The sequence below is a fragment of the Musa acuminata genome, chromosome BXJ1-6, assembly GCF_036884655.1.
Source record: "Musa acuminata AAA Group cultivar baxijiao chromosome BXJ1-6, Cavendish_Baxijiao_AAA, whole genome shotgun sequence".
Taxonomy (NCBI): domain Eukaryota; kingdom Viridiplantae; phylum Streptophyta; class Magnoliopsida; order Zingiberales; family Musaceae; genus Musa; species Musa acuminata.
Genome location: NC_088332.1, coordinates 45,660,843 through 45,686,437, shown reverse-complemented (window position 1 = coordinate 45,686,437; position 25,595 = coordinate 45,660,843). Strand labels below are relative to the sequence as shown.

Below are 25,595 nucleotides of genomic sequence, written 5' to 3'. Positions count from 1 at the left end.
GTTCAGCCATGGCTTGAAATGAAAGCATGTATCCATATTTAAAGGTATATTTGATGATCACCCAGCTATGCTTTGAGCGAACCCTGAATCTGAGGCAACAACAACATGGAGAATACAAAGCCCAATCATTTCCTATTTATTCTGAAAAGAAGCAGAAATTATCAAATGACGACAGTGCCTCATATATGCTTCGCTTGGTTAGAGACATAGTAAGTAAATGTCTTTCAATGCTACAACTCAGATGTAATCACCATCCACAGGGAATGAAGTTGTAACCAAACAGATCCATTCATACAGTTTCACATTTTGTGTGTAACTGTCTAAATTGAATGTTCCAATCAAAGATCATTGGACTCGGCCAACAGAACTTTGTTTTATGTATCAACCGAAAGGAATATGGAATGACAACTGAATCTAGCGTACAAAATTTTACAAACACACAATTGCTTTCATCTTCCAAGAAACCCATCTGAACATTTTAAGCAGGACAAGCTCTATCTGAAATACTCATGCAAAATCCACCTGATGCTACCTTCATACTCTGTAAGCTGTAACATTCTTTTTTTCTTTCCTTCAGATGGACTTTCCTCGGTCATTCCTCTTTCTTGGATAACTTCCATGCTCTTACCTCGTTAGAAGCCTAGTCATCCCAGTCTGCATCCCAACCATCTTTCTTTGGAGTCCTTGAAGTAAGACCATTCGATGAAACACTAGGAGTAGTGTGTTTCTGAGGCCTTGTCACTGATTCGTCATCCCAATCATCATCCCACTCATCCCAGCCATCAACAATCATGGAGTCAGCTGCAGAACTGGACTGTGGGTGTGCTCCCATCTCAAGCTGCTGGTATGGGATGCCAGAATCATCTCTCTTTCCTCTCTTCCTAAATCTGCAACAGACCCATGTTCCACCAACAAGAACCACAGTAACAAGTAAAAAGTAGGTGCCATAAATTGGGGTCAGACGAGGTGCATAAGCAAGGAACTGCTGGAGAAGGTTCCAGTTAGAAACTGATGTTGCAATGTGAAGAACACAGTCCCCTTTTCCCGCATTTAGAACAATTTCTGTAACATTCCAATAATTAACTGGAATATTAATCTGCAAGAAAAGCCATTGCATGCATGTAAATGTGTTGCTTTTCCACACATCAGGAATATATATATATTCCAAAGAGAAGAAAGATGTATAGACCCATATCCAACAAGAGTAATGATAAAGGTAACTTTCGGGAAAAGAAGATTAACATATATTTAGCTTAGCAAACAATGCATCTGAAGAGCACAAGCTCCATAAATTCCAGACTTTCCGTGAGATGACAGCTTGTGATTTCTTCATCCCTTCCCAAGCCATAGGAATTAAAAGAGATTCCTACACGGCTAGATGAGCTTAAACTGCACATGACAAGGTAAAATTTTCTATACAACTAATATACTTGATCTTAAAGCAACCTTTTTTCATATATCTTCTTTGGCATAATGCCAGCAATCAACCCTGTATAAGATCATCAATTTAGCCACCACTACTTTTTTGCTAAATTCTTTCTTATACTTTATATTCTCTAGTATTGTTATTTCATCTATCAATATTGGTAATGGAATCAATTATGGATAATATTATTGGGATCAATGTCGGATTGGATCAATGGGTCCAAGTTGATCAAAATAATAAATAAAAAAATAAAAAATAAGGCATATATAATAGAATATATAAAATATAATCTGCAGAAAGGAAACAAATGTATTTATATATGCTAAAAATTCTTTTATTTTTTCTAAATTTCATCTTATATTATTTTGATTTTTTTTCTCCGTCCATCCACAGATTTTGCTCTGGGGAACCATAACACCTATTTAAAATTAACTCACTAAGAATCCAAGTTTGTTGTACATGATGGGTACAGTATTTATTTCTTAGTTTCAATTACTAATAAATGCTTTAAGTAGAAAACAAATCTCTTCATTTGCACAGCACAAGAAATTTCAGAATAACTAGGCATAGTAAGCATTGTTGATATTTTAACATGTACAATGATACTATCTCCCACATATCTAAATAAAATAGTTGTTCTAAACATTGCAATTTAAGGAAAGCCATATGGTAGTGAAAAGGAGAATGAACCTTCTTGGAGATGTTTCTGGATAGAGGTCCAATATCATGATCAATATGTAAAGCAGGTGTTCCCCAAATTTTCACATTAAAATCATCATCCCCAATATTCTGGACTAAAAGGGACAAATTATTTGAATCTGCAAATAATGGAAGCAGAGAACAAACAAAGATACGATGAGGTGGACAAAATGACTAATACAAAAGCTTCATGGTTTTCTTGTATTTTTTTCCATCTGACAATTGCATGTAAAAGAAAGAAAGCAGTGTAGAAACAAGAATTTTATGAAAGGCGCTCGATCGTGTAAACAACTTTATCCTCAAAATACTTCTTTTGGGAACAACAATCAACACAGAAAGGAGATACAAAGAAATCTATGAAGAAAAGCATAAAATCAGGATATCTTTGCTGGCTGCAAACAGTATCCCATTGGAAAAGGGACCTATTCGTCGTTAGTAATTGTCAAACTTCTGGTACCTATTGCCATGCTACAATTGCTAAAAATATAGTACCTACTTGAATTTACTTGGAAACTTGCTTTCTGTATCCCCTTTAAACTACTTACATCTGAATAAGTTTCAATAGTGCCATGAGATCATTGCTTTAATTTGGGTGATTCCCAGTCACTTTTTTCTTTTAGCTTTTGGATCTTATGAATTTTTAGCAAAAGAAACTGAAAATTCAATGTATAACATCATCTGGAAGCAAGCTTAATTCTTTCATAGAAGTTTATAAAATTCTTATAATCAAGCCAGAAACCACATTCATTTTTTCTGAAATTTGTTGGTGAGAAACTAGTCTAACGCCATGGTATAAAAGGTCAAGTCTGAGATTTTGAAAGGTAGCTTAACCTAGTTAAGCCTTTGCTTCCTCTTGGTGAATTTCCACTAACTAATGGTGCAACTTACATTAGGACAGAGGGATGTAAACTTTATCCTGGACATGACAAAGACCTAGATTTAAGTAATGTTCTACCCACAAACAATGGATGGCCAGAGCTAGGGCAAAAACAGCAAGCTCAGTGCACAAGGCCCCCATCAATTAGGGAGGTAGAATCAGTATATGCATCTTGAATTCTACAGAGAGACAGCTTCTGTCACTTAAACACTTGCCACATAGATCATACATGATAAAGTAGAAACCAACATAGAACATGTCGGTAACATTAATCAGTTCATACAAAGAAGGAAATGGAGAATACTGAATGCAAAAGATAATAGAAGAACTAGCAGGAGAAAGATGCAAAATCTTTGATTATCGTATCTTGTTTGCCTTTGAGGTATTTTACAACGGACGAGTAAGGTATTAACTATTATTACAAAAATCTTCTGCCTAGGCAAAGACAACATAGAGGGAGACTAGAAAGGCCAGCATTGACCCCTCTATTATTTAAAGAATGTGCACTCCCCCAACCCCTCACAGCCGATAATCGCAAAATTGTGCATGTACATGTTCAAATGGGCTCTTCCAACTTATAAAATGCTTTTGCAACAGTAAGTTGCAGAAGTGATGAGGACATACAATGGTTGGACTAAAACCCTAAAACTCTATAAAAGTAATTCTTGATGTTGTCTATGTTGTAGCTAATTTAATAAAATGTAATCTGTCTAAATTCTATTTTTAAAAACTAACTGCACAATATATAGAGAAATAATTTATAGTTCACATAAGACTCTTATGTTGTCCCAAACCAAACTCCAATAACAAATCATACTGAGGCATCAGTACAAATTTTGAATGCCATTACTACAATGTACTCGGTGCTGAGATCTTCTGCTTGCATTAGGTGGACTGGAACAAATTGTTTCAGCGATGAGAAGAGGCATATGTTATGAGAAACTGAAGTGGTGCTACAACAGCTTGGAGCAGTATTTATCAAGTGAAAATAGTACTGCTACAAAGAGAAGCAGCAATATGATGGGGCAGCTCAGATCATTGAGTTAGGAGATTGCAAATGTACAATCCTTTGCAAAGCTTTATAAAACTATAAAGAAGATTGAATAATTTTCAAAGAAAAAATGAAGAATCTGAAAAGGGTTTAGACAGGCTTCAAGAAATAAGTTAAAATACAATAAAAGGTATCCCAGTATCAGGAATGCTGACAAGAAATCGTAACTAGTCATTATGGATTTCAAAGGAAAAGAACAAATATTAGATTGAAGGTCTAATAGAAGTAGGAATTGCTCCTGAAGACCAGATTCCATCTACATTTTCTGCAGGAACGGGAGATCATCCGAAAACCACTACAGATGTGAAGGATAATTAACCATCTAGTAACATTATTCCACTAGAACATACGACTATGCATAGCTTGTACTGCAGAATTAGAAAATCAAGAGGGTTGTTTTACCATTTTCAGAATGTTGAAGACAAGCGACCAACTTATCATTAATGCATCTAGTAGATTGAGGTCCGCAAGTCTCCTTTACCACATAATTATCTTCCAGTTTAGTCGGGCTCATACTTTTCTCTTTAGTCGAGCCAGAGCTTCCAGATTTAGCATTGTCTTCTTCCCTTCTCGGATATCCTGTTGCACCATCATCTTTCTTGGTTTCCTCTCCAGAGATCGAATTTTGTGGAGATTTATTCTCTATCTTGCTGGGTTGTGGTGGATAGGTAGAACCACCAGGAACAGTTGAGTTGTTAGGTTTTGGTGGAGGCTTCTGGCTCAATCCAGAAACATTGCTTTTCGCTGAAGCAACAGGATTCGGGGCCGCAGATAGCGAAACCTGATTGGAACTTATCAGACATCTCCTATACCCTAATTCAAGAACGACGCAGGAGCAAAAATAAGGAAAAATTCAGACTTTACCTTATCATCATCAAGTAGAACACGAGACGAAGCAACGGATGCAACCAAAAGGAAAAGAACCGACAGGATCGCTCCTAAGGTTCGGATCCTTCCCATCCTCGTGTATCAAGAACTGCGGGGAGAGCAGAAAGATCTACAAAGATCGCTTCTAAAAGCAGCCAGATGAATTGGAGCAAGAATGATGGTGAACGTTGCGATCGAGACGAGTGGAAATTGCTAATCCTCCGTGGAGGACTGAGGGAAGAAAGAGAGAGGGCTTGAAGGACGAGGAGGGGGCGACGCAAGATCGCTTCTAAAAGCAGCCAGATGAATTGGGGCAAGAATGATGGTGAACGTTGCGATCGAGACGAGTGGAAATTGCTAATCCTCCGTGGAGGACTGAGGGAAGAAAGAGAAGGACGAGGAGGGGGCGACGCGACGAAGACGAATAGCAGTTGGCCGGAAACGTCGAACTGAGAAGACCACCTGGGGCCGCACCTGCAAAACGGATCGGATTCATGCCGGAACGGAGTCAATTCGTCGGACCCGTTTTGATGGATTCGGATCCCGTTGTCTCACACTCCGATCTAAGATACCGGATCTGAGCCGGCTATGAACTGGACATCCAACCCGTGAGGAGAGGGAGAGACGGAGAGCTACGAGAGATCGCCAGAACGAGGCGCCGCCTTCGTCATCTCCATAGCTGGACTGGTACGCTCCGGAGATCCGCTTCATCGTCCGTGGGAGAGCACCTGAGTTCCGCGATTCTGCAATCAGTAGCAGAGATGGAGCCCAGAATCAAGAAAGTGCGACACGAATCGAGGGAGATAGATATGGATTCGTGGGGAACCCTCGACGGAGAAGACGCATCGACGGCGATCAGATTGCCGTCGCGGGGAGGAATCACCGCGCCGGTGAGGATGGAGGCAATCGGTCCGGATCGATTTCGTAATTATGAGAGATGTGACCACGGATCGGGTCGGATTGATTTAAATCAGGTTTCGATCCGAATTGAAACCGTTCGGCTTTTAAATTGGATCATCCGTCTATCTATCTTAACTTCAAAATACAGTCATCATGTCTTTTTACCCAATGGATGGTCAATAATGACTAAGATGTCACAATCGTTGGCTATTATCTACACCAACCTATCTCTATATTATACAAGATAAATGTGTGTGTTTTACCACATGCGATTATGTTGTATCTTCGTCATCATTCATCAGCCAATAGGTGTACCTTCATCAACAGTGCCCTATATGCGTGGTGGTGGAGCTCGTAAAGTAACCATAGCGGCTTATCATCTATCTCTTAATTAAGTAGCTCTTTTGAGATGGCAGGACACAGGAGAATCCGTACGTACACACACCGTGCAGCAAAGTTCTATGGGAATCGTGAAGGGTAGGTATTCCCCAAAGCATGCGTAGCCTCTTCTGCGAACAATGTGATAATAGGTAAACCCTAAAACCTAGAGACCCATTGAAGAAGCTGATGGTGGGAAGAAAGGGGGAAGTCACACGCTCGTTGTCGTTGCACAGCTCAGCACAGTTGCTCGTGGTCACTAGATCGACAAAGAGGACGAAGATTAAGAGGGTGTGATATGCTCCTTTATGTGATGTTGGTCTTCGCTTTCTCTAAAGCTATAGCTGAATCTGCATGCCTTGTCTCCTCAGAGACTAAGCGAGCGGTCCAAATCTTCCTCTAAGGCCACTTGGATATCAGTGGGGCACAGCTCAAACTCCACCTCAGGGGTTGCTCTCGTGCATGCAAACATCAACATTGTTCCATCTTCTCAGAGGGATTGATCTGTAGATGGTTCATATTTCGAGTGGTACTCACTCACTCACTCACAGCAGTTCCAGATTTAATCTTCTTGTTGTATTGGCTTGCATGCTTTCTGTCATAAACCTGGATTGCTTAGTCGATTAGTGTATGTGCATTTGTCATAGAGTTACGTCTTGCTCGTTAAAGTGAGTATTTTATTTCCTTTACCGCACTCGAAACAGGTAGAGAGATACAATGGTGATTTCACACGTCAGTTTCTTTGGAGACTCGGGCTAATATTTGATAGCAGACATCATGTCGACATTTTACCTAATGCCAACACCAACTGGATGGCTTCCAGGAAGATCATATATACCGAGAGTCAACCCACCCAAGGATGGATTCCTTTTACTTTTTACCTATATAGCACACCAAGGTTCAAATTTAGGAGAGCTTTAAGAAAGAGGATAGCATTCATGTCTGACTTGGTAGTCGCATTTGGTTGGCAATTTACTTTGTAAAATAGGGTGAAGATCGAGATTTTTCCGATTAAATAATTTTTTCTAAAGTATAAAATTGATGAAATAAATTACATATATCGAATAATAAAAGAGGAGATAGAAAACCATATGCAAATATTATTGAAAAATGAAGTGAAGACTAGAATAAACAACTTCTTGTGCTGCTCTTACAAATCATTTGGGTACAAAAATTGAAGTGATTGTTGACGTTGAAGTTGAATTCCAAGCTTCATTTTCGACAAAAAAAAAAAAAAAAGTATCATGACTTGGTAATAAGATTATATAATTGGTAGGTCTAACTTTTTGTATATAAATTGCAAATTTTGAAAATTGCATATAGGCCGTTATGTTTAATCTTAGTTAGTTGACTATGTTTGACCTTTCTAATTGAAACTCTAATGTATAGGAACACCCTTTGGATTCTTACCATGGTATTAAGAGTATTGGCGTTGTAACCATGGTTAGAAGTGGTTAAATTGAGTATTCTCGATGGATGTTCTCCAAAAGGGGTATATGTTGAGGATCTTACCATTTGATGGGGCATATATGCCATACATGCATGTAATATCTTTGCTAGAATTAAATATATACATGTATGTAAAAAAAAAAAAAAATGTATAAACCATGGTGAAATTTTAATTATCCATAATTTTATTTTTTTCAAAATCTTAATTTATAATTTACAATATCACAAGACACCTCAAAGCAGACACTATGGTCTACACTAAGTCAGCCTAAATCATATATTGTTCATGTATGACTTGTTGATATCTATAAACTCCCACAAAACCAAAGGGCATCAATGACCGCATGAAGGTTTAGTACACGACTAAGCAATACACAAAATTGAGTTATGGATATCCTTAATATGATCGATTTAACTTAAATTTGGCAAATTGCATAAAAGCTAATTTTTTAGACTTTTATCCAAAAAGATTTGGCGTCAAAATACTTATGGTTGCGGTCATTATATAATAAATACGGCAACACAATATAAACCACTAATTCCCAATTATTTAAAGTTAGCCATCGATCAACAATAACAGTCAATCAAAATATTAAATCATCGAATGATATATGGCCCATCTTATGCCACGCGAACGACCTCATTTTCTATTAGAATTTCTTTCTTCTTGGTTACATATGTGTATATTATTTCATGTACGTGTACAAGAAATGTCTACAATCTCGGTTTAGTCCAATTCGTTGATTTAGTCGGACACAAATCTTTAATTGAGCTATTGAAAGAATATTTCGGCACACAATCTTTATTTAAGAATATTATCACATAACAAGTTTTGAAGTACCACGACCCATCCAATATTCTTCTTTATATATATATATATATATATATATATATATATATATATATATATATATATATATATATATATATATATATATATATATATATATATATATATACTCTTATTTCTCTAAGGTAATGGACAGGTGTGACGGGCTATCTTCGTCGACAACCGGCTTAATCTTGGCATCGTGAACTGGCGGCTCGGGTCGCTTGAAGTGGGCGAGGCGAGCCAACTCTTCAACCGAGCCCGCGATCTTCTGGACCCGGAGGACCAAATCGGCGAGGAGGGAAGCGGTGGTCGCCACGTGGAGGAATTCGGGCAGGGCGATGTCGTCGGAAAGGGAGTCCCTCCATTTTCCGATCGCCGCCACGGCTGCCGACGCGTGCCGGCCGGCCGCGGAAGGCACGGTTATGGTCCGGATAGCCGTTGAAAGCTCCTTCAACGTGTTGGCGGATTCGGTGGCCATCTCCTTGCATGCAGCTCGGATCCTTAGTTGGAGATCCGGATCCGTGTTCGTCTGCGGGTAAACTCAACTGGGTCTTTAGATTTCCTTAGCACGACATTATTATTATTTTCTTTCTCTGTTTTGATAGAGAGAGAGAGAGAGAGAATGTACCTTGGATTTTGTGGAGGTGGTGATGATGTAGGCAGCAAGAGCGTCCATGGAAGAAGCACACTGACGACTGAGAGCTCCAATCTTTAGGTACTGTTTCCACGGGTGACGAAACCAGAAACGACCATGGCACGGCTCCCACCTCGCAAAATTTGCCTGCAAGAAGGAACAATAGTGAGTTGCAGCAACTCGTGGGACATTGATAGATTGCTGCCATCTTATGGCGTGGCGTCGTCTTGCTTACTACAATAACTTGTTTAGATTAAGATGGGTAATTGGCTCAGGTTGGGACGACAAAAGCAGTCTCCGTTAAAAAGTGTGATGTTGGTGCACTTGCACTTAAGATGACGACCACTATAAAGCACACAAGTTAAAGTTTAGCTTGTCCATCAGTTAATTGATTAATAAGAGAAGAAAGTAAGACCATGATTGCCCTAGAAACCTCTAGTATTATAACACATTGGAAGGACGGATTGACTTACCAAGGAGTCCTCAGTGGGCTTGGAGTTGAGGACACTCTTGTAGGCCTGCAGAAAGGTTTTGCCCTCCAAATTCTCAATCCCTCCTTTCTCCGCAAAGCATTCTGCCGACAGTCCTGCCATTTCCATCCATCAATTAGAACCATCGAATGTTTTTGTTCTTGCAGAAGTTGAACTTCATGATTGTTTCTACTACTTGTACGGCAATATAGATCGCGCTCTTTGCCTCTACACCTTGGGATGGGTGGCACCACATGTCTACTGAGTCAAAACAAAGCGTGGGCACTTGCGGAATTGGAGACGCACCAAGTTGGTGGAAGGCCCATGATGCCATGGGCAAAACATCCTGTCTCCGATTCGTTTGCGAATGAATGCTTTTTTGTTCTAATGACAATGAAGAATTGTACTGTTCTAAGGTGCACATGTAAGCATGCTTGCTGTTCTCAGCTGCAGGATATTTAGTGTTAGGGTGGACATGCCGGGCCACGGCCTGTGGCCCTCGATAGCACTGTTCGTATACCTTCGAGGAAGCTCGCAAGCTTTTCCAAGTTTCCAGCCACAAGCTTGTGGAGATCTTCTCCTGCCCAGATGGGGAAGACGAAGATTGAGGTGCACAGGCAAGTGGCCACGCCAATGGCAATGGTGGAGAGCCTCTGGTGAGCCAGCTGCACCAACTCGTCCACCCGATAGCTCGACACCGCCACAAGGCTAAACGTCAGTATAAATATCGTCACCCCGTAGTCGTATCTTGCTTTGATCTCCGGTATGAATCGAGAGAACGTCGCCGCCGCGGCTGGAGGGATGACATGCAGTACTGCATCGTCAGAACCCCATGCATGGCCTCCCATAAGATGAGAAAGTATGAGAAATTATGCTTACCAAGTGCGAAGACGAAGAGACCGAGAAGTATCGGTTCTCCTTTCTCTCCGCAGTGGACCGCTATCTGATGAGCTGCTACTCCCAGTGCACCAGCAAGTAGTGTTGCGAAAGCCCTGTTGAGGCCCTTGCTTAGAGTTCCACCTAAGGAGCAACATCACGAAGATGTCAGTTTTTCGTTACGTTCATTATAATCGAACATCGAGACACATGGCAGTACAAGATCTCACGAACCAACTGTGTATTCCATCACCACCACTACGGTGAGCACCGCCCACATGGTGGAAACCCCGAAGCCATCAAAGAGGGGCGTCACGTAGTAGAAGACGGAGACCATTGTGAGAGCCAACCCAACCTTGAAGGAGTGCCCGATCCGTCGCGGGTCATCTTCTCCGGTCTTCTTCACCTTCCTGAAGAACTCGACGACTCTTGTGCTCAGGCAGTCTACTAGTGAGATAGCGTTGGACCACCATGGCGAGAAGCCAATCTTCTGACTGCTTTGGAGACCGAATTCCATAGCTTGATCTTGACGGTGGAAATAAGCGGGTGGAAGAAACCCCACAAGGTAGTGGCGTTCCGACCGAGGCTTCTCTTTCCCTCCTTGGTCGGGTGGTCAACCTGAGGTTACAGGACAAGGAGGCAAAGGGGGATGAGAAGGAAATGGTGCTCCAACGTCGTTTATATAAGATTGGAATATGCGTTTGCACGCTGGACAAAATTCCTTTGGCTTTCTAGGTAGCTAAAGGATTCTTCGAGAGAGAAGGGTAGTGAGAATATTAAGAAATATCTTCAGATTCTCCTTTCGAAATTGGAATGATCACAGTGCCACAGCATATATTCGAGTCACAAGGAATGTTCAGTGCATTACTTGCCATCGCTCGGGAGAGCCACAAAAGTAGTCGAGAGAAGTCACTTCCAGAGTTCTCATGGATCGAAAATAATATATTTCAGTCATTTCCACCCACTTGACCGCATGCATATGTACCAATCTATGACGCATTCTTTTAACCGGATCAAGCTGTACAGAACCCGCTGCTCCATCTGTAAAGCAGCAGTCCGTAGGGCCGTACCAACGGAGGGGAGTCAAAAGACCTTTTTGTTCTCACCAAAGTATTTTACCGACATGAGAGTTGGTGGCGGCTAGCTGTTCGCCACACTGTTAGATGCGTGCCGAAGATGATGAGTCGAGGAACATGGATTGAGACCTACCGTGACTTGGATGCATACGTACGCTGCAAAACATTTTTACTTTGAACAAGTAATGATTTGTTTTGAATTCTTTTCCTATATGAAATTTATTTTAAAGATTTTTTTCTTGAAGAACAAGAGTCTGTGTATTTGAGGGTTTGACACTTTAAAGTATTTTGTATTCTCTTTTGATACACTTTGAGAGTAGTTGTGTTGCATCAAAAAAATTGTGCTCGATATTATGTCTTTATCCTTGAGAATATTATGTGTTTTTTTTTCTTTTTTTTTATTTTAAGAACTATATTCAATCTACGACAAGTCATCATGATGAGAGTCATTTTCGTTTAACAATGACCGAGGAAAACATGATCATTGGAAAAAGACATATGTTAGTCTAACACTAAAGAAGAACGAAAGTGATGTGCAAACAACTTTAGTTACTAATTATCTATGTTTGTCGGATGAAAATTTCAAGTTAATAGAACCATAATTTTGACTCAAATCCATCTTTTACGACTCATATTTGAGCTAAAACCAAGTTAATTTCATGTTAAAAGATGAGATATTTAGCGAATATTAATATGCGAGATGAAGATCGAGGGAAGAGAGGATTAAACATATTGATATCATATATACCAATTATATTTCTCTTGGTGATATTATCATAAAAAAAGATTAGTGTGGTTAGATTGTCCAACAAAGTAAAGTCCATTAATGAATTCCTTAGATTTATTAGATGTTACTTACAAGATTGATTTCACCCTTGGAGTCTTTGGCAGAGAGGAGTAAGAAAGATTCTAATACTTACGACATGTCTTAGGTAGCTTTTCTATATGGACTTCATTTTCTATTAATTGATTTAATTGTTATAAATTTTTGTGCGAACTAAATAAAATATCCTTCAATCTTTTTAAAATTTATTATTTAATTATATCTTAAATATTGTGTAAATAAATAGTACGACTGTAAAGGGCATTTGTTACTTTCATCATCAGTTCATCGAAGTTGGTATCGAGCAAGTGGATCAAAGGAAGCGGACGTCAGATTCAATGGATGTGGACGACTACTTTCCAATCCAATGGAATAATTATCTTAAAATTGCGTTGTGTTCTTATCATTTCCATATTCTCACTTTGAGTCGTCTCAGACAACCAATATCTAAATTAATAATTAAACTGCGTGTAAGGCGAAAGAATATAATATATTTGAAGAAAACTACGTTCAAACTTAACACAAGTCTCCTATTGAAGATTCGATCGTTGATCCTACAAAACTGTATGGATTGTATTTAAGAATATATTTATATTTTTAATATATAATCGAAGAAAGAAATTTGAGTAAGCATGAAGTGCTTTGAATATTTAATAAATAGTCGATGGAAACTGTAATTTAAATATGCATTGAGGCAAATAAGTGTCGCTTGGTAAATTTATATTTCAAGAGTCTATTGAATATTTTATAACAAATCTATCATTTTAATATTTTTAATATTTATTCAAAATTGAATAAATATTTTTATTTAAATTATTAAATAAAAATAAAATAAATGAATGTATGTAATCTTATAAAAAGCTCAAATATATAATAAATAAAAATATAATCAAATAAATAGGTATAAAATAATCTTTATAAATAAATAAATAAAATTATACCTTTATAACAAAAAAAGTAAATCATATTGATTTTTCGCTAAATCATTTTAGTAACATTGTGATTTTAGATAAAATCATAAGGTACTTTCGAAATTTAAAAAACTATTTTAGTATTATGTAAATGTTAAAATGCTAATGCTGCGTTAAGCAAGCATCAATATTTTTAATACAGTATCTAAGCTAGATATGATTTGAACATTTCAAATTTATTCTTAGATACATCCATAGAGGACATACGGCCAAAAACCTATATGATATTTAAGTTAGTAAAGGTTAATAAGATTTAAGGATAAAAATATATGATTATTTATATGGTTAGTAGATGCATTTGGAAATCTTTAAATTGAAATCGAAGTGATCAATTTATTGGTGAGATGATTACATGAAATGTATAGTCATCGTTTAGTCGTGAAGACTAATAGAAGATAAGATTTTTCCAATTATACGAGGAAATCTCTTTGAGGAAAATCCTCAGTTGAGAGAAATCCTTCCTCCTAATCTGTATAAACTTAGGTATTTAAGCTTTTACACTTCTTATCTTCTATTATTTTCATCATGGTAACGTCGGTTGTATAAATAGAAGAGGGATGACTTAATGTATTTAAGTTTTTTCACTTTTTCAATAAAACTTCTTTAATAATTATTTTTATTATCTATTATTATCATCAAAGATAACTTTGTTCTCGATCGACATACGATGTTGTTCGTATCGAGTTCACAAGGTAACGTGTTCGTATCGAGGTCATAAGGTAATGTATTTGTTGTCTGGTAACTATTGACTTTAATTCGTCTTGAAAAATGAGAAAACTATAAAGTTGAACCCCTATATAAAATGGAATCAGACTAACATTTCTTGTTCCCTTTTATGCCAAAATGAATTGAATAATGAATTCTATATGTCAGGTCAGGTGAAGATCCAAAGCAAGGAAATCGCATCAGATAGATAGCAAATAAGGCACATACCCCACCCATCCACGAGTCAATCTTCGGACCATACATCCACTAGAAGATATTGTCTTGAGCTCCTCCTCATCTGACATCTTGTACCTTCCAAGAAACTGGTCTTCCATTCCTACCCAAACTCTCTTCTGCTAGAAAATATTATGCATTTTAAGCAAGTATAAAGTCTATCGAGCAAACTTAAGCTTGTCAGGTCTAAAATCTAGCAATTATGATGTTATCATGTTGAAATATAATACATGCATTGAATTAATAGCAAATATAACTCTGATAGATGATCTACATCTAGAATACGAATAGAAGTATACATACAAAAGGAGACCAGGAGCGGCTTTTCACTACGTGAAAAGGACATGCACGTAAGCTCTCTCTTCGTCATTCCCTACGGATTCCTCCTTGTCTTTTCAGCCTATCCCGATCCAAAAAGATGACATTTTGATGGTTTCCTTTTCTGACAATAGGCATTCCCAACTACGTTGATATCGTATGGTGGTTAAGCCTCTACACTTCCATGGCCATTCGACTGGCGCTTGGCGAATTTAGTTGCTCAAACACTAGGAATATGAGGAGATAAAGATCCATTATATTCCTATCCCACTCTCATGCTAATAATAGGAGGAAGAATGAAGATATATTCTTCTAAGCCACTCCAACTTGTTACTTTGCTGAGTGAGACATCTACACACACATGTGGCCCCTAATGTTCGCTCTGTCGGCGATTCTTATCAGTCCACCAAAATGTTGTGCATAAACAAAGATAATTCGATGTAGAATAAGAAGGGCACTTGTTGTAGGTGTTACCTAGCCATGTGGCTCGCCACTTGATACGTATACCAACACTAAACAAAGCACAGGAATGATTAGCATGTATTGGAGTGTCATATCTCGGTGCTTAGTCTGTCTCTCTATTTGATCTTGAGTGGATCGATCCTTGTGTCCAATGCTTCTCCGGTCTATTTATTCTTCATATGCATGCAGGTTTTTGTGTTTTTGCGGAGTAACACCCTCATCGGCTCATTTGCTATGGTACATTCATATACCCCTTCCTTGCTAGCTAGCTAGCTAGGCATAAGCGACTGCATTTATCTTTGCAATTATGATAAGCGAGTAGCGTTTATAGCTTCTCCAAAGCGTCGTCGTTCTTTGAGATTTGGTCACCGTTTGGAATCTACTTTGGGCTGAAGATAACTCAAGTAACGCTTTTCTGAGTGTGTGAAATGTCAGACTGCCATGGACGGGAGATGGAAAGCTCCACTGACAAGAACATCCTTAGTGGACTTTGATAGTGGACAGACCATTCGGAGAGCAGTTCATATCCTAATGGGTAATGGCCGCTCTTTTCGTCGGACTCGATGCTGATAAGGACATGCGTCCGATGTATCAATCCGTACCTATGCGTAGCTGCAAGTTTTCTTGCACTCGTGGGTGCGTAATTAGGTCACATGAAGATCTTCTCAGTCTCGTCAAAAAGCTACATCGTTCTCTGTCAAGCATATTGGAATAAGCAGTGCTTTGTCTCGTTGCTTACATCAGGTCGTGAGACGGCTTCCGTAAGGTCAAATCTTCGGCAACTGATATCTGAAGAAACGATGTGAAATTGTTTCATGTGGTATTCAGATATGTGTCGATTATGAAGGCCTTTGTTCTTCCAAAGAAAAGATGATAACTCAATCGATCTGAGTTGAAATATAAGTTGGAACTCCTCCTACATGGATGATAACAAGTGTCGAGAGAGCATTCGTAAAATCAAAATATCTTTTTACACAAATATGAAGAAAAAATGCTTACTTGTTCTTTTGACTTTTGTCATATGAATTGACTCAGACTCCACTTAGTGAGAAGCGAGTGCCTTTCAGGATTGCCATATGAACAAGTGGGAAAAGTGATGGTCTCCGTCCTCCATCTGCGATCAGTTTCAAAGGAGCAGTTGCTTGTACTGCATTTGCTCAGGTTCATGTGATTCATCAAATCTATCGATTATAAGTTTGATCACATTTTATTTCATTTGATTTAAATGTTATATCTATGAAAGATATAACATTTTCTAGGACTAATTGTTTTTTTTTTATTTCAGACTAAAAATTTGTTTCAAAAGAAATTTAAATTCTGTCATATTATGATCTTAAATTAGTCCAATTTGTAGTATATACCATGATAAGCATGACAAATACAATGATGTATTATTATTATTATTATTATTATGTGTTCATAAACACTGGATATGTACTATGATGAGTAAGATGAATTGGTGGTTCCTGTATCTTGTATCTTGGGCCTGACAAGGTGAGCCCAACATGAATATTAATAGTGTTCAATATGAACCACAAACCCTAAGGAGGCAAAATTAGTCGTAGAATGAAACGGTCCGGTTCTTCGCCAGACCGCTAATACGAATTTGTCCGGTCCATTGCCGGTCGGATCGGACGTCTCAGCTAGTTCTTATCATGATCGATATCTGTCCGTCGATCTTGTTGCGGCCCATAAACGGTCTCTCGCAAAGCATTCGAGGGCTTCCTCTTGCAGATCGATGGCGGCTCTCCGAAGAGGGATGATGCAATTCATCCGTAGCACTGCAAGGTTTAAGGATCATCATATTCATGGAAACTCTAATCTTGACAACTGTGGACTTCTCCGTCCCTTCCAACTCGTTTCCGCAAGAGGGATCGTCTCCAAGCTCTTCGTCGGAGGTAAGCTCAAATCGATCGTAGCTTGTCTTTTTCGTTTCGGGTGATGATGATTAATAAGTGGTCTAAGTAAGGTTGAATTCGTTTTCTGTTGTCTAATTGATGCTATTCTCTGAGGAAATAAATAACTAGAAATCGTACACGATCTCGATCTGGTATCATATTCTCTGGTAAGGGATGTCTTCTGGCCGTCGGATTGGACTAATACTTTTTGTTTGTGTGGGTGATGTGACAAAGAATTTGGCTTGAATTGTTGTCTGCAACTGATTTCCTTGGATGGAGGCTATGGGAGTTTAACCAGAATAACGGGTTGCTACGCTTGTCAGACGAATAGCTTAAGCTATATTGAGATGAGCTGTATTGGCCATATCAACATAAGCAACTCAAGGAGGCTTAGGTTATTATCATTTATTTTACATTCACCATGTCTGAATCATATTTATGGCACAAACTAGATGATTTATGTGCCTGTTGTAGTGTCATGCTCTCGTCTACCAGGGTTCAACATGTTACAAGATTGGAGACTGTCTTAGTTGTGGGTTATTTCCTAATCATTCGTAGGTTGCAGCTCTTGTAACTGTTTGTATCTAAGAGGCTGGACCAATGGAAATTAAAGTGGGATCAGATTATTGTATTTCACTTAATTGTACAGCAAAGCTTAAGGATTAAAAATATTAAATTGGTTGAAGCTTAATTTCATTGAAAATGTACTTCTGTATAGAAGCTTACAAGTTTTTAGGGTCATTTTTCTTGTTAATCAACTCATATTTCAAACTCTTTTGCTTGAGATCTGGAGACTCAAGTAATAGTTGGACTGGTTTGGCTTAGTCTTTTATCTCGTGTCTTCTATCTTTGCGGAAAGAAGGGATCTTTGAAGAGCGAACGGAGAGGGGAGAAAAAGAAGGGGGTTAGAATAAGATTAGAAAGATATGGAGGCTACGTCAATTAAGAGAAAGATTCATTAAAAGACTACTATTCTAACTTACTTATTGCGGTTACATCACTGAATTTGGACGGCTTAGCTAGCAACTCTGGTTGAGTGATTTTAGCCATTTTTGATGTCGATCGAGAGATGTATGGGATAAATTTTGGTAGGATACAGCTTCTCTAATCAGAGGTGATAAGTCAGACTGCGTCACTCTGAATCCTGGTTTGGTTAGGAGTCTCAATTGTACACTAGTCAAATGTTGTCTAATCCTAACAAGTTATCTAATAAGATTGCTGGTTTGAGGGTTGATGTGGCAAGTGAACCCTCCCATGGTCCCCAATTCTTAGCAATCTAATTGTTGATTGCCCCCTGTTAATGGGTGGTTTGGTCCTTGAGTTGAATGGCCTCGACTCCCACTTGGCCAGCCACCCAATCCTAATTAACATTGGGTCCTTTTGCCTCCTCTTCATTGGTCTCAAGGCTAAGGATTTAGGCTCTAGGTTGCTTGGAATTTATTTCATAATAATTTGCTCTCTAGTCTCAACTTATTTCTAGGTTGAAATATCTTTGGTTTGCAAAGAAATATCTTTATATGTTGCCCTCTGAATCAATCTCCATGTTATCTGAAATATTTGAGGCTGTTGGAGAACTTTCTAGAGATCATGTTCGGATAAATTTTAATAGCTTTAAAGGTCTAGAATTGAGTTTCTGGGATAAAAATTTGCTTTGTGATACCATTTGCGGCTGAAACTGCCATGGTATGTTGTGCTATCTATAGGTTGATGCCGAGCCTATAGGTGGCTGCTGTGGAACTTTGTACCTTTCAGCATAATTCGCCTACACGTAAAGCTGATAATCAACCTCACATGTTTCTGATTTAAGTAGGGAACTTGTTTGACTAATCGCAACATACCGAGAAATATATAATAAATTTTAATGGCATACAGTATAATTATACCTCACATTCTTGTCCACTACAATTCTACCTCACTTTTAATGGTATACTGTATAATTCTACCTCACATACTTTTAAGATAGGGAACTTGTTTTTCCTTTTGGGGAGTCACATGCAGAACTATAGCATGTGCCTCATGTGCATAGCACCTACAAGAGCTGGTCTGCATAATGGTACATACTTCTACCTAAAGTGTATTTTACACTTTAGAAGCATGATCTTCAGCCCACTTAAACCTCAACTACGTGTTGTATAGCCTCAACTTTGTTGTCCATGACAGCCATAGTTGTGATTATGAAAAATGATTTATCCATTATAACCAGCTTTTGCTTTAGCAGAACAAGGTATTCGTTGTCTCCTTTTATGTTGGTTTGGTTTTAAGTTTTGGTATGTTTTGCAGGGCTTTCGTCCTCTACGACAGAAGACTGTTTATCTGAAGCCTTTTCACAATTTGGGCAAGTGATTGAAGGTGTTCCTATGCCTATCAAAATATAGTTGTACCATATTTTTTCTTACCGGATGAGAAATAAAATGACTCATTATAAGCATCATATACTTGCAGCTAAAATAATTATGGACAAAGTTTCCAAGAGATCAAAGGGATTTGGGTTTGTGACATTTGCCTCAGAAGAAGAAGCCCAAAAAGCTCTTGAAGAAATGGACCGCAAGGTAAGTAACGCACGATGCTCTCTGGCTGTGGATGTGGAATAATTTGTCAAATTCTTGAGCAGGTTCTGAATGGTCGAGTAGTATTTATTGAGCATGCTAAGGTCAAACGACGTTTCGATGATGCTGGCCCAATTGCAATTGGACTTTCTAAGCCACCTGGGTGCCAGTGAGATCTCCATTGCTGCTTCTTTACTGTGTATTCATCCAAAACCTAGACCCAAGAGTTTCCGATTAGGTTTATAACCTATTTTAAATCCAGAATATTCAGGATTCTTGTAAAACAAAATTTTCATTCCCTCAGCCGAAGGGTAATCTTAGGTTGTCTTCATTTATGTTAGTCTTTGTCGTGTGCTGTGTGTTTAAATTATTGAAAGCTGTGACACCCTGGAGTTCGTTGACATATTAATGATATCATTATCAGGTAGCAGTCACTGGATTTGAGTCAATTGCTTTTGCAGAAATGCTTGAAATAGATGCATGTCGCAGCAAGCACACCGGTCACTTTTCTTCTTCACTGTTTTCTTGATGCAGCAAATGCTGATGTGTTACGCCATCCTTGTATAACCAAACAGGATGTCTGCAATTTCTTCTTCACTGGTTAGTTTAGTTCACACATTGTTCTTATATCTTATTGATAAGTAGTATGTTTATCGCCATATCTTATTGATTAGATTAGAACTCTGTCCAATCTAATCTTTATTTATTTCATAACCTTGATTTGAGTGCATAATTCACCAAATTAGGGAAAGAAAAGGTTTCACAACAATATCTTGTTTCGACTATAACTAAACCAAATAATGATATGAAACTATCATGCAGTTAAAATATATTAACTAGATGCCAATACACATTAGTGGGTTCATATGATGTATATTATTTTAATCCACAAACAGTAATGGTAGGTTCTGATGTTAGGATTAGAGATGCTGGAAACATTTCTTAACCATGTTTAATTAATCCTCTGGTTAATTTGACTCAGCTATAACAATGTTTAATTTGATAACTACGATTGTCGTGAAGAGAATATTTCAAAGCATTTATTTCATTAATTCTTATAATAACTATGAAATACGTAATTTATTGTGATAAATACTTTTGATAAATAAAAGGTTTATCTTTATCTTAAAAAAAATTATTTTTAAAAATATAAAAAATCCCTAATGTAACATTTACTTTCTTTACAGTAACAAATATCTTACAACAAAAAATTACAATTTTCACAATAGATTTATGACGAGTAATTCCAGGTTGGCTACGGACGTATACTTAAATAGGACATCGCCGAGGGGTGTATTTATAAAAACATTGATCGAATCCCAGCTCTTAGGGTTTTCCGCGTCCTACTCGGCTCGATCTCTGCGTCCCGAGTGCTACCTATTGTAGGATTCACTCTTCTCCGGAGGCCATGGCGCGCCTCACCCTGGAGCAAATCTCCCACGAGAGCATGGATGGCACCGCGACCACCTCCCTTAGTCTCTCCCATCGAGCACTTTCCGATGTGAGCTGACAAATCCCCTTCGCCGCTCATTTAAGAAGATAATCGGCATTCATGTTGGCCTCTGTCTTGCAGGTATCGTGTTTGAGCAATTTCCGGAACTTGGAGCGACTCGATCTCAATTGCAACTGCCTCTCATCTCTCGAGGTTGTTCTCTGCCATGGTTTACTCCACTAGAACTTGGTCCACGTCCAGACTACGAAATCAGCTATTCTCTTTTCTTGGTGGTGATTGCAGGATATGTCGTCATGCGTCAATTTAAAATGGTTGTCCGTGGTGGAAAACAAGCTTGAAACGTTGAAAGGTGTTGAAGGCCTTTCCAAGCTGATGGTGAGTTCAATGTGCATTCTTTTATGGAGTGTGCTAACATATACATCAACGATCAAGTGCGAGATTTTTGGTTTTTGTGCAACAATTCAGACCAATGTGGGAAGTAGCACTTTTAGCTATTATATGGTTTGCGTTGGTTGAAATTAAACCATTTATATATCCAGTGCTGTGCTGGAGTAAATGGGTTTTAATGTATTTTCTCTTTTGGAGTGTTGCATCCAAATGGATCAGTAGTACTTTTAAAATTTGGGCCTTGGGATAATCGATTTGTTGATTCAAAACTATTTTTTCTTGGAATGGACATGGAGCTTTTGCTAGTTTGAATCAACAATATAGCAAAGTTTTAGAAGAGATTGCCAGCATAATAAACCAATCGACTGATTTTTCTTAGCAAATTTATTGAAGTTTGCCGTGAGTATCCAGTCACTTTCTTAGGAAATATTGATGCTCATTTTTGTTGAGCAATCACAATTGCATTAATAGCCATTTCTCAAATACTATGTATTACCAGGACGTTTCATTATTATTATTGTTTATTGATATTCTCCTTATGAAGCAGGTGTTGAATGCTGGTAAGAATAGACTTCGGGCAATGAGTGAGATTGAATCTATAACTAGTCTACGAGCTCTAATCTTGAATGGTATTATTTCTTATTAGGACACTAAATAGCTTTTCAGCACGTCACAGCTGAACTGAATTTCCTTTTTTGTATCTATTTAATTCCTCGATCATATTATATTCTTTTCAGATAACAAGATATCCCACATTTGCAAGCTTGATCAGCTGGGATTTTTGAATACACTTGGTATGTATGTAAAATAATCTTCATCCTTGGTATAGTGCTAATGGTAACTAAGTCATTTATGACAAGAATTGCGTGTTTGGATTAATTAAGTTCTTCAACGTGACCCTCCCGTAAGTATAGGTATTATCAGATTATGTTAAAAAATTTAGACTTTTCCTAAGAATTGACCTATTGCAAAAAAGTTATATTAGAGATTTATTAACAGTGCTGATAGTTGTTGTTCCTAATACTCATGGGCAACAAGAATACAAAAATGCCTAAATCATTTCTTCCATATGTGTTGAAAACTCTCTTTGCTTAGAATTCCATGCTTTTTTTTTGTGTGTTCATCTCTTCTTTTCTTAAATGTTTCTGTACCGAGTATTTTATTTATTGCATTAGTACAAGAATTGCTTGTCTTATTCACGTACCTCTAGTACAGAAACTAAACAGCTTGTTGGTTGGTTTTAATGAAATTGTTGTCTTACAACATAGCACATTAAATTTAATATTAAACTTAAATAATATAAAAATATTAGAAAAAGGAAAATATATCTTGAAAATGATTCAGTAATGTATTTTGTGACATTTTTGTTTTCATTGACTATAGTGCAATGTTAAACATGATTTTATCAATATATAGAATAATTTTTTTGAATTCACATTGTATATAATTCACCTTTCTGTGTGATTTTAACCAATTTGTATCTTATTTCAGAATTTATACACAATATTTTGGAGATTGTGGAAATTTATGCATTTCTTGTTTCTTATTTGCAGTTCTTTCTCGGAACCCAATTTATGATATTGGTGACTCCTTGATGAAGGCAAAATCTATCACAAAAGTGCGATAATATATGAACTTGTTCAATTGTTCATTTTAACTTACACAGTTATATAATTGAATGGTTTACATTTAACTTTTTTGTCTTGTAACCTATTTCAGCTATCTCTTTCTCACTGCCAAATTCAAGAGATTGGATCTTCCCTCATTTCATGTGTAGACTTAAAGGAAGCTAAATTTGCTCACAACCAGATCGGAGTATGTTCTTTTCTAAAGTGTCATTGCCCTATGCTTTTGTTTGATTATATTTACAGTTTCTTAACAATTTGTAAATATGTTCCTGATGCTTTTCCAAACTACATACTTGGTTCGTGCTTTGTCAAAGCAAATAATGTTTCACAGTGATTTTGAATTAGGGGAAAATTTGTGATTTAGAGAAAAACTACTGGATTATGTTCTACACATGTTGTATAACAATCCTAATTCTAGTTTAGCTTCATTTAGTAACCATGTTTGGTTAAAATCTTGTTATACTACAGAAAAACCTGATTGAGCCTTTGACTCAGTTATGAGCAAGGCTTGCAATATCACTTGGTCTGGTTCAATGTGTGCAGTGTTTACCAGTCTGATAGCATACTGGTACCTGATATGCTTGCACAGGTCAGTACACCAACTAGGGTAAAGTGGACGATATGCCTGGTCCAAGGCCCTATACTAGACAATTTTATTTCTAATTTTTCAGCTTCTTTTAGGTTTTTTTTTTTTGAAACACAGTCAGTAAAGGCGTACTGACACTTGGTAGCTTATTGAACATGTAGCTTGTTGAAAAAGAATCAACAAGTCATTCATAAAAAGGGGCCTCTTTTGCATCTCAGGTGCTGTAGATGCTTCTTAGTTCCTATATTTGCTGTGCACGGTTAATCTCATGCAGTATCCTGTTCTTTTGATGTTATCTGACTAGGGCTCATCATCTTTGCTTTTGCTTGCTTATATTTGTGGTGATCAGTATTTGATCTCCATCAAATTAACTCTGCATTTTAATGAAGTCTTCTTCCAATCACCTAAAGTGGTCAAATTTGATTATTGAAAAATGGAATTGGCCAAATATGATGTCAGTGAAACAATCACACCAACTTATGGGATGTAGTTTCATATTATATAAAAGGACTCTGCTTTTAGCAGAATTGCAACCATCCTGCAGTTGTTTGGCAGTGCAGTCCACCTATCTATGAAGTATCTGATGCTCTTAAGCAAAAATTGCAAGGTGCTGCTTATAGTTTAATGATCACATTATATTTGTGCCATCTCAATATTTATTACAGCAGCCGTATCCCATCAATTATTTGTTCATCCGCTACAATTTACATCCTAAATATGTCTTACTAATTTCAGACTCTCCCAGCTGACTTGGCTCAAAACACCAAACTTCAAAGTTTGGATGTGGGGAGTAATTTAATTGAGAACTGGTCAGACATAAAGGTTAGGAAGAAGAAATCAAAATTCATTTGTCTTGAAATGTTACTGTCTTGGTTCATTCAAGTTGAAAAGCTTGGCTAACTGTTTTGTTGACAGGTCCTTTCTGCGTTACACAATTTAAAAAACCTCAATTTGCAGGGAAATCCTATTGCCGAGAAAGATAAACTAGCCAAGAAGGTGAATTTTTCTCCAACCTTGCATTTCTGTTTCATACTTCTGTGGATTAATTTGTCGATAAAATAGGCCTGTGTCTTATGTGTCTTTAACCTTATATCAGGTCCAAAAAATGGTACCACGCTTGCGGATATTTAATACTAGGCCAATTGAAACTACAGCAGGAGCAGAAAGATTAAGTCACAGCAAGGATGATAAGTTTCTTCCCTATTCCAGCGAAAATGAAGCAGCAACTAGACTGAACAAGAATAGACTGAAATCAGACGTTAATGTCTCTAAGAATGTTCTGCACAAGTCCGGCAATGGTGATGATAATCGACCAGCTTCCACTAATGTAGTTGAAAAGGAAATGGAAAAGAAAAAATCAAAATCGAGAGCCAAGAAAGCAGTTGCAATGGATGACAATCCCCCCAGGGATTCTACGGACTCACGAGTAGATAAAAAGGCAAAAGGGAAGCAGCATACGGATAAAGATGAAATCAAGTTTGAAGGGATTGATGATGTAGAAACACCATTTGTGGACCTTATTTTCTCAAAAAATACCACCACTCAACAGGTTGAAGGGTATAAGAAAGGCTATGAAATGGTTGCTGATGGGAAACTTGTTGGAGCGTTGGTTCTGAATAATGCTAAAAAGAGGAAATGGTCCAAAAGCACATCAACAGATGCATTAGCACTACAGCTCCAGCCCCCTGCCTCAGATGTTGGAATGGGTGGGCCATCAACATGGGGAGATTAGTTCATAAGCGAACTCCTGCAATTTGTGATCTTGTTGTAACAGGCAATTTGCGTGGAAGCTTTGAGCCTTATGTGGAATCTTCCTGTCTTGACATAAATTTTCAATTCAATCATTTTGGTTTTTCTTATTGTTCAGTGTCACTCTGTCTTGACATAAATCTTCTTATTGTTCAGTGTCACTCTAGTAGTGTGTTGGCTCATTTATGCATGTATATGTGGAAAGAATAAATCATGTATCTGTGGATTCGAACTTTAGACTTATTACTTAATACAATAATAAATTAATCAAATTCAATCCTATCGGTTAAAAACGAAAAC

The 25,595-nt window shown here is 37.7% G+C and overlaps 4 protein-coding genes across 5 annotated transcripts; 2 read left to right on the top strand and 2 right to left on the bottom strand.

Annotated features, from left to right (window-relative positions):
* Positions 1 to 264: 264 nt before the first annotated feature.
* LOC103990033 (uncharacterized) lies at positions 265 to 5,853 on the bottom strand. 2 transcript variants are annotated; one of them, XM_018828069.2, is made up of 5 exons: positions 5,747 to 5,845; positions 4,918 to 5,663; positions 4,456 to 4,834; positions 2,117 to 2,244; positions 265 to 1,096 (listed from the first exon to the last, which is right to left on the bottom strand). In XM_018828069.2, exons 2-5 carry the CDS (start codon positions 5,011 to 5,013, stop codon positions 641 to 643), a joined length of 1,059 nt encoding a protein of 352 aa, XP_018683614.2. In that variant the 5' UTR covers positions 5,014 to 5,663; positions 5,747 to 5,845; the 3' UTR covers positions 265 to 640. The 2 variants fall into 2 exon arrangements, with proteins under 2 accessions (XP_018683614.2, XP_065045628.1); XM_065189556.1 differs by having other exon boundaries at positions 4,918 to 5,853.
* Positions 5,854 to 8,609: 2,756 nt separating this feature from the next.
* On the bottom strand, positions 8,610 to 11,093 carry LOC103990245 (aluminum-activated malate transporter 1-like). Its single transcript, XM_009409323.3, has 6 exons — positions 10,694 to 11,093; positions 10,463 to 10,603; positions 10,104 to 10,376; positions 9,587 to 9,699; positions 9,108 to 9,260; positions 8,610 to 9,008 (listed from the first exon to the last, which is right to left on the bottom strand). Exons 1-6 carry the CDS (start codon positions 10,974 to 10,976, stop codon positions 8,610 to 8,612), a joined length of 1,362 nt encoding a protein of 453 aa, XP_009407598.2. The 5' UTR covers positions 10,977 to 11,093.
* Positions 11,094 to 16,734: 5,641 nt separating this feature from the next.
* Positions 16,735 to 19,941, top strand: LOC103990034 (small RNA-binding protein 11, chloroplastic). Its single transcript, XM_009409053.3, has 4 exons — positions 16,735 to 16,946; positions 19,227 to 19,295; positions 19,389 to 19,495; positions 19,558 to 19,941. The coding sequence occupies exons 1-4, from the start codon at positions 16,787 to 16,789 to the stop codon at positions 19,663 to 19,665; spliced, it is 444 nt and encodes a 147-aa protein (XP_009407328.1). The 5' UTR covers positions 16,735 to 16,786; the 3' UTR covers positions 19,666 to 19,941.
* An 870-nt stretch (positions 19,942 to 20,811) lies between these two features.
* Positions 20,812 to 25,405, top strand: LOC135677342 (uncharacterized). The gene is made up of 10 exons (XM_065189555.1): positions 20,812 to 20,993; positions 21,066 to 21,137; positions 21,228 to 21,320; positions 21,880 to 21,961; positions 22,070 to 22,126; positions 22,886 to 22,950; positions 23,052 to 23,147; positions 24,282 to 24,368; positions 24,462 to 24,542; positions 24,643 to 25,405. The coding sequence occupies exons 1-10, from the start codon at positions 20,901 to 20,903 to the stop codon at positions 25,276 to 25,278; spliced, it is 1,362 nt and encodes a 453-aa protein (XP_065045627.1). The 5' UTR covers positions 20,812 to 20,900; the 3' UTR covers positions 25,279 to 25,405.
* Positions 25,406 to 25,595: the final 190 nt, after the last annotated feature.